The following is an 18,028-nucleotide window of genomic DNA, read 5'->3' as shown; positions in this document are numbered from 1 at the left end:
TGTGCACTGTATTTCTATTATTAATACATTGTAATACATGAAATAATTATACAACTCACCATAATGCAGAATCAGTGGGAGCCCTGAGCTTGTTTTCATTTGTCACTCACTGATAGGGTTTTGATATGAGTCTGCAAGCAGTTGATTTATTATGGTCTCTCTGCAGTCAGATCTGTCTGCTAATGATAATCTGTATTGGCAGCCACTCCCCAGCGCTAGTTTCTCTGCCTCAGCTCCACCTCAGATCATCAGGCATTAGATTCTCATAAGGAGCACGCAGACTAGATCCCTCACATGTGCAGTTCACATTAGGGTTTGTGCTCCTATGAGAATCTAATGCTGCCACACTAGATTCTGACAGGAGGCGGAGCTCAGGAGGTAATGTGAGCGATGGGGAGTGGCTGGAAATACAGATGAAGCTTCGCTCGCTGGCCCGCTCCTCACCTCCTGCTGTGTGGCCTGGTTCCCAACAGGCCATGGACCCGTACTGGTCCATGGCCTGGGGGTTGGGGACCCCTGCTCTGTTCAATAAAATTAAAGGGTTATCATATTTTATATGCTCAAGATGTGTTCCTGGGCAATAATGTATTTCCATCAATATAACAAATTAGTAAATTGATTATTTAAAATAGTAAATTGAACTAAGGAACTAATTTCTTTGGTCTGATGGATTTCTGAAGTCTAATAATTTCAGGTTTGTACTACAATCACCTTTAAAGTATCATAAGCCCCACACTGAATTCAAATTAGAAAAACATCTAGGAAGATAATTTGGTATGCATTTATGGAATCCTCAGTGGCTTGCCCATGCCTGTTACATATAGCTAAACTAGGTAACATTATCTAGTGAGCAAGGCCCTATACCAGCAATGTGTAGGCTGTGGAGAATTTACAAATATGTGTGGATGTCCAGTTGTTAAGGTACTAAGAGCTAGGCTACTGGAGCCAAACACAACACATACCCAATATATTATCTTTTAAAACACTCTGGATATAACCCACTGACCCCATACCTCCTAATATTCTTTAGCCTAATGGGTGACTATTTTGAGACTCAGGCTTTACACACGACAGGGATAGAAGTAATCCCACTGGTGATCAGACTTTATATTTCTTTACATAAACTGCTGCCAAGTCAACAAAATCCCATTTTAAAAGATGCTGTTAATGAAAAATTTTACTAGGATTAATCCCAAATTTATCTGTTAGGTGAAGATTTCTACATGACAGGCTCCTTAACCATGTCCTAAACACTTGTAGAACAAAATATTTAGCTATCTTCAGTTTGTTATAATTGGTTCTGACTGAATCAAAACATATAAACATATCCCCTTCTTAAAATAGGTAGTGTAGCCCAGATTTGTAAATTTATCCTCATTTTAAAACTAGAAATGCACTATAGTTAGTATAATTAACACAATGGCTATCAGGAAGCTTGTCATTCGTATATCAAGCAATATATTTTACATTCGGCAAACTTAATTTTTATCAAATGTCCTTTAATTTCATAGACAACAATATGATACATATTGTATAAGAAGCACACAATAGTTTTGCAGTACAATTTCAAAGTGTATACAAATTGGAATACAGAGGTTAAACACTGGTGTGCTGACAGTATTTTTGAACTCTGGATAAACTGCATACAAAACTTACAATTCAAATATTAGCCAATCTGGAAACTTTACTTCCTATAATATAAAAATGATACTTTGAGATGCAAAATATTTTTTACTAACAAACTATATAAACATTTAAAATAATCATTAAAAACTCAACTTTAGAATTTATAAAGATTAGCTATAAAAATATATTGGCAGTCACATTTCTTATAAATGTACCATTCACTACATTACAAAATAGTCTCTCACATAAAATTGCCTTAGTAACTGTACTGTTTTAGAATCTGATAAACCTTACATTAAACCAATGATAAAATCCTCTTGGAAAACTTTGGTATGCATCTTCAGAAGGTTTTTAAAATACTCTAACATCTCAAGGGCCTGTAAACATTCCATTCTATTAAAGCACAACAGAATAAGTAATGTATATTTAACTGCATACAGAATATAGAATCAAAAAACAATTTATTAAATATTTGTAGAAAATCACCATTCCCAGAGTAACCAAAAAACAAACCATTTAAAAGTATCAAGCTTTTAAACAATTCTCTTTCCATTCTGATAAAAAAATGTTACAAAAATCACCACACTCCATTCATGTACCTTAGATGCCTTTTAGGACAAGGCCTCAAAAATAGTTAACCCAGTCTCAAAAATCCTCTCAAGTCCAATAAACAAACTTTTAAAAACCCATTTAAGACCTGATGATAGAGCAAGTATACATAATCAGAACACACAGTTTATATATTTAGTTGTATATTAGCTTTTTTCTATTTGTAATTTAGAATTTATTGGCAGAAGTTGCACACACACACAATTGAAAAAGGTAAATTTTAGGAAATGGTAAGAAATGCAAACCTATAGGGTAAATTGATTTATTTTTAAAAATCTGATTTATCAAATTTCATCTTATCTGCCATTTTTGGAATATGACAACTATTGTTATTTAGAAAATTTGAATTTGTGAAAGTTCATTTCTTGTTTCTTGAGTATGTTTAATTTTTACAGAGCTTCCAGTTGTGCCAGTAACCTCCTTGAGGTCTTTTTCCACTTTATCCTCTGTCACCAGATCTCTTGCATAAGATATTTATCTTTGAGTTGCAAAAGCCTAAATAAAAGCTTCATTTTTGACCTTTTAATTCATAAAACTCCACTAAAAAAGAAAAGAAATTCCGTCTAATTTTTAGGCAAGTCCACAAAATATGTTCTTTCTTAAGCATCAAACACTTTTATTAGAATAAAGATCCTTCAAAGTTTTCAACTCTTCTATTAGAGTTTTATTTTGATTTTCCAGGACTGCAACTCGATTTTCCAGACATTTCACATATTCTTTCTTCTTTCTGCGACATTCTCGAGCAGCTTCTCTAAATGTAAGCATTAAAAAAACCAATGTTAGAAAAAAGTTCACATTCCTTAAATGGTAAATGCACTTCAGTAATCTTCCCTGGTCATCATTTTTTCCTCATTAAAAAAAATTAAGGTATAATCTATATACAGTGAAAAACACAATGATCTTCAGTGCAGAATTCAATCAGTTTTGGCAAATGCATATACCTGTATAACCCACCCACTCATCAAGACATACATTTTTATTGCCCCAGAAAGTTCCCTCATGCCCGTTCATCTCCCCAAGCAACTACTGTTTTGATTTTTATCACCATAGATGAAATTTTTCCTATTCTAGAACTTCAGATACCAGAGTCATACAGAATGTACTCTTGTGTCTCATCTCCTTTCACTCAGTATATTTTTGAGGTTTATCTGTGTTACTGTGCAGTGGTTTGTTCCTTTATATTGTTGGGCATATTCCACTGTATGAATATCATTACAATTTGTTGATCCATTCTCTTGGGCTGTTTTCTAGTTTTGGCTGCTATGCATGTTCTTATGCCAGTCTCTTTGTGAACATATGTCCCATTTCTCTTGGATAAATACCAAGAAATGAAATTTATGGGTCCTCTTATTCACTTTTGGCACATAGGCTCTCTAATTTTTATTTATTGAGTTTTAATTACAGACAGTGCTTTCATTCTCAGTTTTGTACATGTCCTGTTAGAATATTTCTATGGATTTACATTCAAGTTTTACATACATATAGAAGTAAAAAGTATTATTTTGAGTATTTTTTATACTATGGACTGTAGATATTATCTGCAACTTGCTTTTTTTACACATACTATTTTAATGATGTTTCTATTGATATACTGGTACACAGTTCTTTGCCATGTGGACATTTCATTGTTAATTAATTTTCACTTCCCTAACTACTAGTGTGATTGAGCATATTCTCAAAAATTTAACGGTCTTTCAGATCTGCTCTTACATAATTTGCCTATTCATACCCTTTTCCATTCATACATTTTGCCCATTTTACAATTAGAAATTATTTGAAAGATGAACAACCTAAGAACTCTCAGTGCATTATACACAGTAACCCTTTATCTGTTTCTACATTATTTTCTAATCTACCACTTGATTTCTGATATTTTTATTTCTTAATGCAATAAATGCTCTTTTTTAAACTCTTTCTTGGCTTAGATTAAAATGTGATACACTATGTATTTCTCTCTAAATTTTATCTTAAAGATTTTATTGCTTAATTTTCACAGTTAAGTCTTTAATCCATCTGCAATTACTTCTGTATATGGTATAAAATAGGAGTCCAATTTAATTTTCCTCCAGATGTGGAGTTGTGTCAGTATCATTTCAAAAATATATTCAACATTTTTTCAGTTGGGTTGTACTTCTGATTAATTCAGAAGATCTTTATATTTTTTCAAACAAATCTGTTTGGTTTTGGTTAGATATGTTGCAAATATCTTCTGTAGGTTTGAAGCTTATATTTTCATTCACTTTATCTTTTGATGAAAAGAAGTTACTCATTTTAATGAGGATTCATCAATTTTTCATGTTAATTATTTTGTGTTTATGTGTGTTGTTTTAAGGAATCTTCCTTATACTTGAAACCATGAGATTATACATTTTCATCTAAAAGTTTTTAAAATTTCATCTTTCATTCATTTAGTATGATTTTTGTGTATGGTGTGAGGAAGAAATCCAATATGTTTTTTCACATATAACTAACTATCTTAGCACCATTTATTTGGAGTCCCTCCTTCCCCCAGTAATCTGCCCTACCAGGGTTTCATGTATTCACAGATCTGTTTCTGAGCTCCCTACTCTATTTCACTGGTGATTTTGTTTATCTCAATGCCAATATAACATGATTTGAATTACCACAGCTTTAAACAAAACTTGATATCTCCTCACCTTATTCTTGTCTGGAATATTTTGGCTGCTCTTGGCCCTTTACTCTTCTACAAATTTTAGTATCAACTTGTCAATTTCTTCAAACAACCTGTTTGGGTTTTGATTGGAACTGCATTGAATCTATGGATCAATTGGGGGGAAAAATAGTCATCTTTATAATACTGAGTTTCCATATCTATGGACATAGTATATTTCTCCATTTATTTAGATCTTCCTTAATGTCTTTCAAAAACATTTTACAATGTTTTCTGTAAATGTCCTGGACAGCTTTTGTTAGATTTATTCTCACATATTTTATTTATTGATAATATAAATGATATCTTTTAAATAATTATTTACCAAACTCTTTATTGATGATGTGAAGAAATACAGTTGATTTTTTTTTTTTTTGCGGTATGCGGGCCTCTCACTGTTGTGGCCTCTCCTGCCGCGGAGCACAGGCTCCGGACGCGCAGGCTCAGCAGCCATGGCTCACGGGCCCAGCCGCTCCGCAGCATGTGGGATCTTCCCAGACCGGGGCATGAACCCGCGTCCCCTGCATCGGCAGGCAGACTCTCTCAACCACTGCACCACCAGGGAAGCCCTACAGTTGATTTTTGAAAACGGATTTTGTATCTAGTAAACTCATTACTTACAATAATTTTTCTCTAAGTCCATTTGGTTTTTTTTTTAAATCAAGCAATCGTATAAAAGATAGTAATAGTTTCTATTTTTTTCATTTAAATCCTTGTAATTTCCCCTCCCTTTTCCTGTTTTACTAAACTGGCAAGGGCTTCTGGTACAAATGTTGAAAAGAACTGGTTCTTTTTCAATTTCAAATAGTTTGCAGATAGATCTTCCTGGATATTCTAAGCAGATGAATATATCTTTGCTAATAATAATAGTTTTATTTTTCCTCTCCAATTTTTATCATTTTTATAGTCTCTTGAGCTTTGATGATTTACAATGACATCCTTTTTTTTAAATACAAAAGACATACTTCTTTCCCTCTCTCCACTAGATTACTAAGACTTCACAAAACTTATTCTGTCGTCTGCTCTTTCTGCTGACTCTCGCTCCTGAAAGGCAGTGTGGGATTCCCTAAGACTTTGGACTCTAAAACTTGGACCCATGAATTTAAACCCTACCTCTATCAGTTACTAAGCAGTGTAACCTTGGTCAAGTAACAACTTCTCTAGGCCTCAGTTTCCTCATCTCAAAAAAATGGAAATAATTTTTTGTGACAGTTGCCTAAGGGGTTGGCACATATAATGGAGGCCTAATTCCTTGGGTAGTCTGATTTTTCAACTTATATTTGTTAGAACTCAATGTATGGGAATTCATTAGACCCTGTGTTGAAGTTGCTTTCTCCAATTGGGGGCACTAACGTTTTAAATTACAATTCTCAGCTTATGGATGTAGTACTTCTTGGGTCTTGACCTCGTGAAAAATAATCTGTGATCCAGTTCTCCAGCCTGCAGAGGCCCCAGGCTCTGTCCTGAGTCCCCTCTGCATACCAAAGCTATACCAATTACAAAGATCTGAATTTATCCCTAGGATATACAGGGGCTGCTTAAGTGCTTATTTAACATCATGGTCCTGGGCTTCTGGTTCGCATATCTAACCTCAATAGATTTCTCTTACTTTCTGCATGCTCATCCAGTCATTTAAAAGGATGGTTTTTATATTTCATCAAGCTTTTATTATGTAGCTGAGGTTACACTGTCAGAAAGAGAAGTCACACTCTAGTCATTTTTAACAAGCCTTTTGGGTTTCCTAGGTACACAATCATATCATCAGCAACAAGATACAATTCTTTTCTAATAATTTACATAACTTACTTCATTTACTTGTATTTGTTGGAACCTCCAAAACAACAGATGGTCCCTGCCTCGTTACCAAGTCATTTACAGTGATGCTTCCTCTTGTTTTTAGTAAAGAAACATTTTATCTTGAAGTAATGAAATGTATCCATCTGGTCCTTTTATGGTAATTTTTATTGCTCTAGAAAATTATCCTTTATTCTAATTTTCTAACTTACTGGAGAGGACCTGAAAATAGAACCTTATTATAATTTTAAAAATTTGTTGTATCTGTGGCTATTTACCCTTTTTTGTTTCTAATATAGTTTACTGGTGTCTTTTCTTTTCCCTTGAACACACTGCAGAAGGCTACCCATCATATTCTTTTTCTCAAAGAACTAGTGATTTTTAATGCCTGATGTATATGTAGTGCATATAGCAATGTTTAAAATACATTCAAAACAAACAAATGTTTCTGGGGGTTAAATGACTACTATATTTCATGATCAAAATTCATTTTTAAGAGCAATTCTGTATCCAGAAATATATTAGGTATTATGCAGAATCCTACTAATTCTTGCCTATTCTTACTCTGGTCAACAGCAAGCAGCAAATTATTATTTTCACTTAACTTTGTCATCTGAATAAGAACAAAATATATTGTTTGAAAAGTTTTGCTTAACAGTGCTATTCAAAGGACACAATAAAAATGGAAGAACTCTAGGTCATATATTAAATAAAGAAACTATGCAAAGGGACTCACTGATCCACTAGACATAATCTAAAACTCTTAAAATAATGTTGATATAATCCCCTCTCCTTGTTTCTAATATACAATCTCAGTTAATATCTGGTTATATTTTGAGATTTATAAAAACATTACCCATTCTGATAGTATAATTTTACTACCTACCTATTTTTCATCAACCTTATTTCTCTTTTCAGTTGGGGGTCATCTGTCTTAGTTGTCTGAGATGTAAGGGTTACGGGAGATGTCATCACCACGGTTTGTGGTAGCGAAGTAGCTGAAGGTGTGGTACGGATCTGATATGTCTGCATATCTCCTGATGCAGCTGTGTGGTCAAAAGAATGAGTTAATTTATAAGTGTCTTTGAAAGTACTTTGTGATGCTTTCCATAGATAGTTAAGCAAACTTACTTTGTACAACCACCTGGTTGCTGGGCACAAGTATTTGCTGTCCATCAGAGGTCTGTGCATACTGGAGAATTGTTGTACCTTGTTGAGTACTGCCTGAATTTGTCATGGTTAATGTCTGAAGCCCCTGTACTCCATCTGTGCCTGGACTGGCCAGCTGTAAGGCTCCATTTGGGGCAATGGCAACTTAAACCAAAGAGAGAACATAGCTAATATAAGGCTGTACAACACACTAATGACAAAGGATTGGCAAAAAAAAAAATTTGCTATTTATTAAAACAGGTTTAAATGCAATTCCACTTGATAACTGTTGACTACTTTGGGTGAGCTATATGTAAAACAAGTAAAACGGCATTTCTTCAGAAAATTTTGTATTTCAGATGCACTAATCTTAAATTTAGTCTCAGACTGTACAATAACTGATTGGTCAGAACCCATTTGGGGCTCTATAGAGCATTCTATGCTAATTGTTAATGTTGTCACAGCAATTTTGGGCCATTAGAAGAGGCTACCACCGATGACAAACTTTTAAAGGAAAAATAAGTAGTAGGCAATATTAACATAGTTTGTAATTTTTATTTAAAGGCATTAAAAAGATTGTATTTTAAAATATTTTTGAATAGGTAAGTGTGCCTATGGAAGAAAATTCAAAAAGGATAAAAGGTTACATAAAGAAAAAGTAAATCCTCATACTATTTCTTAGCTCCGCTCTCTAGTGGTGACCACTGTTTCTGATTACCCTTATCCTTTCCCTACTACCACACAACAAATATTCCCATATACTTTAATTTATAAAATGACTTTAGAAGTAAAGACATTAAAATTTTTTAGGGGCTTCCCTGGTGGCGCAGTGGTTGAGAGTCCGCCTGCCAATGCAGGGGACACGGGTTCGTGCCCCGATCCGGGAAGATCCCACATGGCGCGGAGTGGCTGGGCCCGTGAGCCATGGCCGCTGAGCCTGCGCGTCCGGAGCCTGTGCTCCGCAACGGGAGAGGCCACAGCAGTGAGAGGCCCGTGTACCGCAAAAAAAAAAATATATATATATTTTTTAGATTCAGAGATTTCTTTTAAACTTATACTAGGAATTACTTTCAATCTCCTTCCCTGCAACACACATTACATACATATATAAATATGTATATAAAAAGTCCCATTATCCCTATTTATTCCACTGTCCACTCCCCACCCCCCTCCTGAGGTAAACATTATTTTGGTGCACAACCTTCCTAATCTTTTCCTATGCTCACACAGATTGATATATAAATATCAAAATAGGTTTATTTACACACATTATAGATACACATCTTTTGATGTTAAATATATATGTTAATACAGAATATTTTCGTTTTTGCAACCTGTCTTCCTGTACTTGCTTAACATGTGTATTTACCTGGTTGAATTTACTTCTTTGAAGAACTCAACTGTACTGTTCAATACAGTAGCCATGAGCCATGCGTGGCTATTTAAATTAACTAAAATTAAAATAAAAAATGCAGTTCCTCAGTCTCACCAGCCACACGTCACGTGCTCAGTATTCACATAGTTTAGCAGCTACTGTACTAGACAATGCAAATACAGAACATTTGCATCGTCAAGTTCTACTGGATCATGCTGCCCTAAATATGACTTGTACTGTACTTACTTCAGTTGTAACATATGAAATATTAGCCCAAGTTTCTTTGTAGTTTTCATAATTCTAATTTTTAATGGGTTTAGAATAATAAACCATTTAATATATCATAACTTTTAACTTGCTAATATGCTGCCTTAAAAAATTTTTTTGGAAATAGCAATACATGTATATGATTAAAAAAAAAAATTCAGTTTTGTTTAAAATGAAAAGTGAACCTCCCAATTGCCTCTGCTCTCTGCTCCTAAGTTTCCTTCCTTGCAACCGCTATTCCCAGTTTCTTATGTGTCCTCACAGAAATATTCTACATATATTCTTAAAATCATAACACATTTTAATGAAAGCCTACATGCACCAGGCCCTGTATGCCAGGGTTATAGTTGTGAACTTACATTCCTTGAGAACAGATCATAAATAAGCTAATCTATAATTATATACATTCTGTAATTAAGCTACTATATTTTATGGCATTTATACGTAATTATAAAAAGTGAGGATGTAAGGCATGTGAGGATCTGGTGAAGAACGCGCAGGTAGTAGGGATGACACCTCCAAAGATCCTGAGGTAGAAACAAGCTTCATGTGTTAAGGAACAGCAAGAAAGTCTGTGTGGCCAGAATGGCATCAAGTGGTAGGAGATGAGATCAGAGTGGCAGGCAAAGCCAGATCCTGAATGTAATGCTTTGTGGGACCTAGTCTAAAGTCACTGGAAGATTCTGAGCAAGAATGGTGTGATCTGACATTTTAAATAAATTGCTTTGGCTGAGATATGGAAAAGTATTAGAGCAAGAATGGAAGCAAGATGACCAATCGGATACTGCAGTAATTCAGATGAGAGTGTAGACTGAGGTGGTGGAGAGGATGACTGGAGATGGTGACAGGTGGTCAGATGGGACACCAATAAAACTTGAAGAACAGGGGTTAGGAGAGGAGGGAGAGATTATCTACAAACGGACACAGCACAAGTGAATTTCTTGGGGTGATGGAGTGTCTTGATTGTGGTGGTGCTTAGACAGCTCCATGCATTTGTCAAAACTCACAGACTTATACCCTAAAGTAAGTATATCATTTACAAGCCGTGTATCACTTACAAGCTGTATGACTTCAGGGATATTATCTGACTCTAAGCCTCAGTTCCCTCATAAATTGATAACTGCCCACCTCACGACAAAGTTGTTGTAAGGAATAAATGAGATAATACTGAAAAAGAACTTTGCATTATTTCTGGCTCAAAATGTTATCCTTTAATAATCATCACTATTAAAGTATGACAGTTTACACACCACTTCTTCAAACAGAAAGGTTAGTTTTTGTGTGTCTATCGGGTGGGAAATTTATTCCTATACGTACTGTACTGTCCGGTGCTAGTCTGATAGATGGGAGTTGGAACAGACATAGAAGTGACAGTAGAAACTCCAGGATTTTCTCCGTCTCCTTTTCTGCCCCGTGTATCTTCAGAAGATAGGTCTTTCAAAATTTTTCTGTGAAAAATAGAGCTCTATTATTACTGTTGGTGATGAGGACAGCTTTACAAAGAAATTACTAAACCTTTTAAATCTCAGGTTAAAAATACAGTAATCTGGTAGACACCTAAACTCTTATGTCAAGGAATCCTTTGTTTAGCACATACTGTGTTTTAGCACAAACTAGACTTTGTTTATTAGCAGGCTGGTTATATTTTAGTTTATGACGACATGAAAAGAGACACTGAGCAAATACCCATACAGGGTGCCTTTCAATATACAAGGCCCTTGTAGAGGTATAAAATGTCTCCTTCCCCTACAGGAGAGATGGCTCCATTGTGAGGTATTTCATTAATTAACAAAGTACTATTCATTTTCTAAATAGTGTCAGTGACCTTTATTAAAAAGATTAAATTTTGGACTTCCCTGGTGGTCCAGTAGTTCCAGTGGAACAATCCGTGCTTCCACTACAGAGGGCACAGTTCGATCCCTGGTTGGGGAACTAAGATCCTGCATGCCACGTGGTGTGGCCAAAAAATTAAAATAAAAAAAAATACTACTATAAAGACTGGTGGTTGTCAAGGGGGAGTGAGGTGGGAGAGGGATGGATTGGGAGTTTGGGGTTAGCAGATGCAAACTGGTATATATGGAATGGATACACAACAAGGTCCTACTGCATAGCACAGGGAACCATATTCAATATCCTGTGATAGACCACAATGGAAAAGAATATGAAAAAGAAGGTATATATGTATGTATAACTGGGGGGAAAACCCCATTTTCCTAACTTTGATGGAAAGTACAAAAAAAATACTACTATAAAAATGCAGAGTTATCAGTGATAAATAAAATTGCTTATTTTAACAAGAAGTACATTTGATTCCACAGGCATCCCTCAGACTTGGTTAAAAAAAAAAAAAAGGGACTCATGGCAAGAATAAGGGGATGGAAAAAGATGCCTTGCTGAGAAGAAAGGTCTTCCAAAACACAGCTGGGGATGGAGGGAGCATAATTTTGTTTCTGGGGAAAAAAAGAAAAGGAAAAAAATGTTTACTCAAGAATTCTGTGTTTATTGTAGAAAAATCAGAAAACCTGAACTACTTGTGTGGAAACAATAATAAAAAAGAATCACAAAGGAAAAAAAAAAAACGCTCAGCATTAAAAGGGATCTTTCTGTTATCTATGCTAACCCTCCAGCCAGTGGAGGAATTCTCTAGCATTGCTAACAGCCTCTACTTCCAGGAATAATTCATCTACAACTTCCAAAAAGCAAACTATTCAATTTTTGGATGGTTAGAGCTCATCCTTATTTAGACTCAAAGCTAATTCCACCCAATGAAGCTAGAGAAAGTTAAGCTTTACCCTAATTGGGTTGGCCAAAAAGTTCATTCGGGTTTTTCATCACATCTCACAGGAAAACCCGAATGAACTTTTTGGCCGACCCAATATATCCATGTCCTTCTTTGCAATATTTGACAACTGCTACAGGTCTTCTTTACTGGAGGCCAAATAATTTTAGATCCTTCAGCTGTTCTCTTACCACACGTTGAAGATCCTTCTCCAGCTTGGTCTCTTTACTCTGGACAGTCTTCCCAAAAAGACCTGCAAGTGTAGACTGTACTAACAGAAGTCCCACACAGAGAGCAAGAGAGGTGGCAGTCCTATAGGACTCTGTGTTAGCCATCTGTAGAATTGTCACAGTGGTTCCTAAACCTGCTTATGTACCAGAATCAGCTGGAGAGGTTTACTGAATTCAGATTCCCAACTGGTAACCCTAATGATTGAGTGGACAGAGCTCCAGAATCCATTTAACAAGCTGCCTGCATGGTCTTGAGCAGCCAGCCTCGCATGAGACTGTGGAATGCTGTGGCCATTTCTTTTTCAATTTTAAGTTATGAAACATTTTGAGCATAAAGAGAAGTACAGAAAATAAAACACCAATGTACCATGTACCAAGAACCATTAGATGGTATTTTGCCATGTTTGCTTTAGATATCTCATTTTTAATAGGAATTAACTTACAGATACACCAAAATGTCACTACCAATTCCTTTCCCTGCTCTTCTCCCCCCTCAAAGAGTACCATTATCTAAATTGTTGTTTACCATTCCCATATATATTACTTTATTTTTTACTATATTTTGAGATATTATTTGCCACTGTTTTGCATTCTTCCTCATCCTCCTGCCTCATTCTTGGAGAACCTTAGTCTTTTGGACTTCTCTTTATCTATATTCTTTCTAATGAGCTCATCTGTCCCATAGGCTTGAATACCTTGTGTATACTGATGACCCCTCAAATGATATTTCCTCAACTTCTCTCCTTAACTCGAAACTCCTATATCCAATTGTGTATTGAATACTTCCACTCAATAGGCACCTCAAACTTAATACATCCAAATCTAATGTCAGATATCCTTCCACCGCCTGCAGTCTTACCCACGTCAGTAAATATCGACTGTTTTTCAAAAATTTTGGAGTCATTCTCTCTTTCTCACAACCTTTATCCAATTCATAAACAAATCCCATTGTCTCTATCTTGAAAATACATCCAGAATCTTACCCACCCTCATCACCTCCACTGCTACACCCCAGTCCATGCCACCGCCCTCTTGACTGAACAGCAGTAGCCTCTAACAGTTCCTCCTTTAGTCTACCCTTCCCTTGCTACATTCCATTCTCCACACCAATCATCAACAACCAGTCATCTTTTTAAAATGTCAGTCAGATCAAGTCACTCATCTGCAGTGGCTCCCTATCAGAATAAATGACACAGTCTACAAGGCCATAACTTGTCCCTGTGACCTCCCCAACCTCATCTCTGACCACTCTCCCCTTTATATTCACCATTCCCCCCATCTTGCTACCGGATTATCAATTTTACTAATTCTTTTTCCCCCAAAGAACCACCTTTCAGTTATATTATCTCTATTAGTTTTCTCTTTTCAAGTTCATTGACTTCTGCTCTATTTTTCTCCCCTGGCCGTGCCATGCATCTTGCAGGATCTTAGTTCCCCGGCCAGGGATCAAACCCGGGCCCCTGGCAATGGAAGTGCAGAGTCCTAACCACTGGACCACCAGGGAATTCCCTGATTTCTGCGCTTAATCTCTATTATTTCATTTCTCCTGCTTGCTTTGACCTTATTTTGTTTTTCCCCTAGTTTCTTAAAGTGGAAACTTGTTGATTTGAGACTTTCCTTCTTTTATAAGTTTTTATTTAATAAGGTAAATTTTCCTCTAATTATTTCCCACTGGTTGCAGCTCCAGATTTTGATATTTTCATTTTTCATTAAGTTCACAGTGCTTTCTAATTTCCCTTAAGATTTTCTGTTTGGTCCATGGATTATTTCTAAGTGCGTTAATTTCTGTATGTTTGGAGATTTTCCTGTTATCTTTCTTTTACTGGCTTCTAGTCTAATTCAAATATAAAAGAACTTTGCACAATTTCAATTCTTCTAAATTTGTTAAGGTTTGTTATGATCCAGGATGTGGTGTTTCTTGGTGAATGTTCTTTGTGCACGTGGGTGAAGTGTTCTAAAAATGTCAATTAGATCCGACTGGTTGATTGTATTGTTCAGTTGTTCTATAATCTTGCTGAATTTCTGGCTACAAGTTCTGTCGGATACTGAGGTAGGTGTACTCAAATTTTCAGCTATAACTGTGGATTTATTTTGCTTTCCAGTTCTGTAAGTTTTTGATACATGTATTATGAAGCTCTGTTGTTAGATGCGTACCTATTTAGGATTGTTATGTCTTCTTGGTGAACTGACTCCCTCTTTATCTCTGATAATCTTCTTTGCTCTTAAGTCTTATTTTGTTTGCTTTTTTTTTTTTTTCAGTACACGCGCTTCTCACTGTTGTGGCCTCTCCCGTTGTGGAGCACAGGCTCCGGACGCGCAGGCCCAGCGGCCATGGCTCACCGGCCTAGCCGCTCCGCGGCATGTGGGATCTTCCCGGACCGGAGCACGAACCTGTGTCTCCTGCATCGGCAGGCGGACTCTCAACCACTGCGCCACCAGGGAAGCCCTTAAGTCTTATTTTGTATGATATTAATATAGCCAGTTTATATAGCAATAGTAGTAATGGCTTATAAGGTATGTATGTTCAGTATTTTGAAGAACTGCCAGATTGTTTCCACAGCCACTGCCCCCCTTACCAACACCTGTTATGGGTTTTTTGTTTGTTTTTGTTTTTTAGGCATCCTACTAGGTTTGAAGTCATATCTCATTATTTTGATTTGCATTAACCTAATGACAAATGATGTTGATCAGTTTTTCACATACTTATTGACCATTTGTATATCTTCTTTGGAGAAATGTTTATTCAAATCTTTTCTTCATTGTTTAACTGGGTTATTTGTCTTAACAACATTTAGTCTTCCAACTGATAAACATGTGATGTCTTTTTGTTTAGATTTTTAAAAAATGTCTCTCAACAAGGTTTTGTAGTTTTCAATACACAAGTATTATACTTCTGTTTTATATAATTTGAATTTATAAATTTAATTTCAAGTATTAAAGTATTTTATACATTTTATGTTATTTTAAATAGGACTGTTTTCTTAATTTTATTTTTGGATTGTTTATTGCTAGTGTATAGAAAACCAGTTGATTTTGTATCCCACAACCCTGCTGAACTTATTTATCAGTTCTATTTTAGTGGATCCTTTGGGATTTTCTATATATGAGATCATTGTCGTCTGCAAACTTTTATTTCTTCCTTTCCAATATGCCTTTCATTTCATTTTCTTACCTGATTTCCTGAGTAAAATGTTAAGCAGAAATAGTGAGAGCAGACATTCACAGCCTTGTCTTGTGCCTGATCTTAGGGGGGAAAACATTCAGTCTTCCACCATTAAATATGATGTTAGCTCTGGGCTTTTGTAGATGCACTTTATCAGGCTGAGGAAACTCCCATCTATTTGTTTGATGAGAATTTTTATCATTAAAGGGTACTGGATTTCATCAAATGCTTTTTTGTGTGTCTGTTCAGATGACTATAAGTTTTTTGTTTTTATTCTATAAATACGATGTATTACATTAATTGATTTTCAAATGTTAAACCAATTTTGCACTCGGATAAATCTTAATTATGGTGTATAATACTGTCTATATGTTGTTGTACTTGGTTTACTAATATTTTCTTGAGGATTTTTGTGTCTATTTATAATCTCTGTCTTTTAGTGAGTTTAAGTCATGCTGTCTTAATATAACTACTGATATTGGTTGATCTACCATTTTATTATTTGCTATCTTTTTAAAAAATTCTGCATTCTTTTGGGTTAAGATTTTTCAAAACTCTAATATATCTATTGTGTATTTGACTAAATTTGTACAGTTTCTTTAGTAGTTGTTCTAGGTGTTACAGTATAGATGCCTAGTCTACTTATAGTCACTATTTTATCCCTTCAAGTGAACCTTAGAAACTTTACCACCATATTAAATCTCTTTATCCTCCCCCATTAATGTTATAGCTGTCTTACATATTAAAACTGCCTACACTGAAAACCCCATCAGACAGTGTCATTTTTTTCAACCATCAAACATATTTTAAAGAATTTAACAGGAGAGTAGTCCATTATATTTGCCCAGATCTTGCTGTTGCCTTTACTCATTCCTAACCTTCCAAGTTTCTTTTGGTCTTAACTTTCTTAGCAGTTATTTTAGAGCAAGTCTGCTGTCAATGATTTCTCTTAGTTTTCCTTTATCTGAGAATACTTAGTTCACCTCCATTTCTGAGGATTATTTTCACTAGATAGAGAATTCTGGATTAACAGTTTTCTTTAGCACTTTAAAAATGCTATTTCATTTCTTCTAGCTTGCACAGTTTTTGATGAGAAATCTATAATCATTCACATCATGCCCTTATAAGTAGTGTCATTTTTCTCTGGCTGCTCACAATATTTATGTATTTTTCAGCAGTTTGATTATGATATATGTCTGGGCAGGGATTTCTTTGCATTTTATCTATTTTAAGATTTGCTAAGCTTTTTCAATTTGTAGGTTTCACCGAATTTGGGGATATTTCAGCTATTATTTCTACAAGTATTTTTTCTGCAACATTTTTCTGTTCTATAACTCAAATGACACAGTTTAGATCTTTGGATATTGTCTCACAAGTCCCTGAGAACTAGTTACTTTTTCCAATCTCTATTCTTCAGATTGGATAATCTCCATTGAACTGTCTTTGAAGTTGACTAACTCTTTATCTCTGTTCTCTTATTGAATCCGTCCAGTGAGGTTTTGTTTCTGTTAGTGTATTTAGCTCTTAAATTTCTATTTTGTTCTCTTTATAGCTTCTGTATTTTGCTAAGAGTTCCTATCTTTCCATTTCTTTCAAGAGAATTCACCCTTTACTTGTTAGTTAGTTAGAACATTTCAGTAATAGCTCTTTTAAAGTTTTTGTCATATAATTCCAACATCTGGGTCATGTAGGAGATGGCATTTGCTTATAATCTTTTCCCTTACAAGTTAAGATTCTTCCAAGTTCTTTGTATGCCATGTAATGTTAGACATTTTCAATATTATATTAGACTCCTGTTTAAATCCTATGGAGAATTCTTGATATTCTTGTTTTAGCAGGCTATCAGCCTGGTTGTGTCCAAGTTGCAAGTTCTGACCAGCCTTCTGTGGGTCGAGGTTCCATCAATTTAGTTTTCAAAGACTATGCAGTGCTATTCAGATTTGGTCCATGTGTGTACCATGTTTGGAACTTGAGCTATGATCTGTCCTATGTATAGTTCAGTTCTCAAAGTCTGTATATGCTAGGAAAGTCCATTTTTATTCCTTATTTGCTAAAAATTTGAGTGGGTGCTGAATTTTATCAAATACTTTTCTGCATTTATTGAGTTCATTGTATATTGTTTCTGCTGATTCTCACTTACAATGGTTTATTTCTTTGTATGTTTGATGATTTGTGACTGTAAATTCATATTTGGTTGATCCTATCTTTGGTAATTCGGAAAGCTTAACTTGGGGAAACTTTGTTTCAGGCGCTCTAGCCTGCTGTAGGGATCTCAGCTTAACACAAAAATCTCAGGTTCGTAGTCCCTTCCTGCAGTAGACCTAAAGTAATGGGTGTACCTTGGTCTTCATGCTTGCTTCTGCTT

General features: G+C 35.3%; 1 protein-coding gene across 9 annotated transcripts in view; it reads right to left on the bottom strand.

Annotated features, from left to right (window-relative positions):
- Positions 1-1,394: 1,394 nt before the first annotated feature.
- Positions 1,395-18,028, bottom strand: part of ATF1 (activating transcription factor 1) — a 70,898-nt gene continuing 54,264 nt past the window's right edge. For 3 of the 9 annotated variants that reach the window (XM_089920709.1, XM_022572176.3, XM_022572173.2), the window contains 4 exons: positions 10,809-10,939; positions 7,832-8,014; positions 7,587-7,746; positions 1,402-2,986 (listed from right to left, as the gene is read on the bottom strand). In XM_089920709.1, coding sequence (XP_089776835.1) covers positions 2,842-2,986; positions 7,587-7,746; positions 7,832-8,014; positions 10,809-10,939 — 619 coding nt within the window. In that variant the 3' untranslated portion in view covers positions 1,402-2,841. Of the gene's footprint in view, positions 2,987-4,892; positions 5,013-7,586; positions 7,747-7,831; positions 8,015-10,808; positions 10,940-18,028 lie in introns of all 9 variants that reach the window. The other 6 variants (XM_022572175.3, XM_022572174.3, XR_016394924.1 and 3 more) reach the window with 5 other exon arrangements.

This window comes from Delphinapterus leucas, chromosome 11 (genome assembly GCF_059928025.1).
Source record: "Delphinapterus leucas isolate spDelLeu-1000000601 "Yukka" chromosome 11, BTC_Dleu_Yukka2, whole genome shotgun sequence".
Taxonomy (NCBI): domain Eukaryota; kingdom Metazoa; phylum Chordata; class Mammalia; order Artiodactyla; family Monodontidae; genus Delphinapterus; species Delphinapterus leucas.
This window is presented reverse-complemented; position numbering and strand designations above follow the sequence as displayed.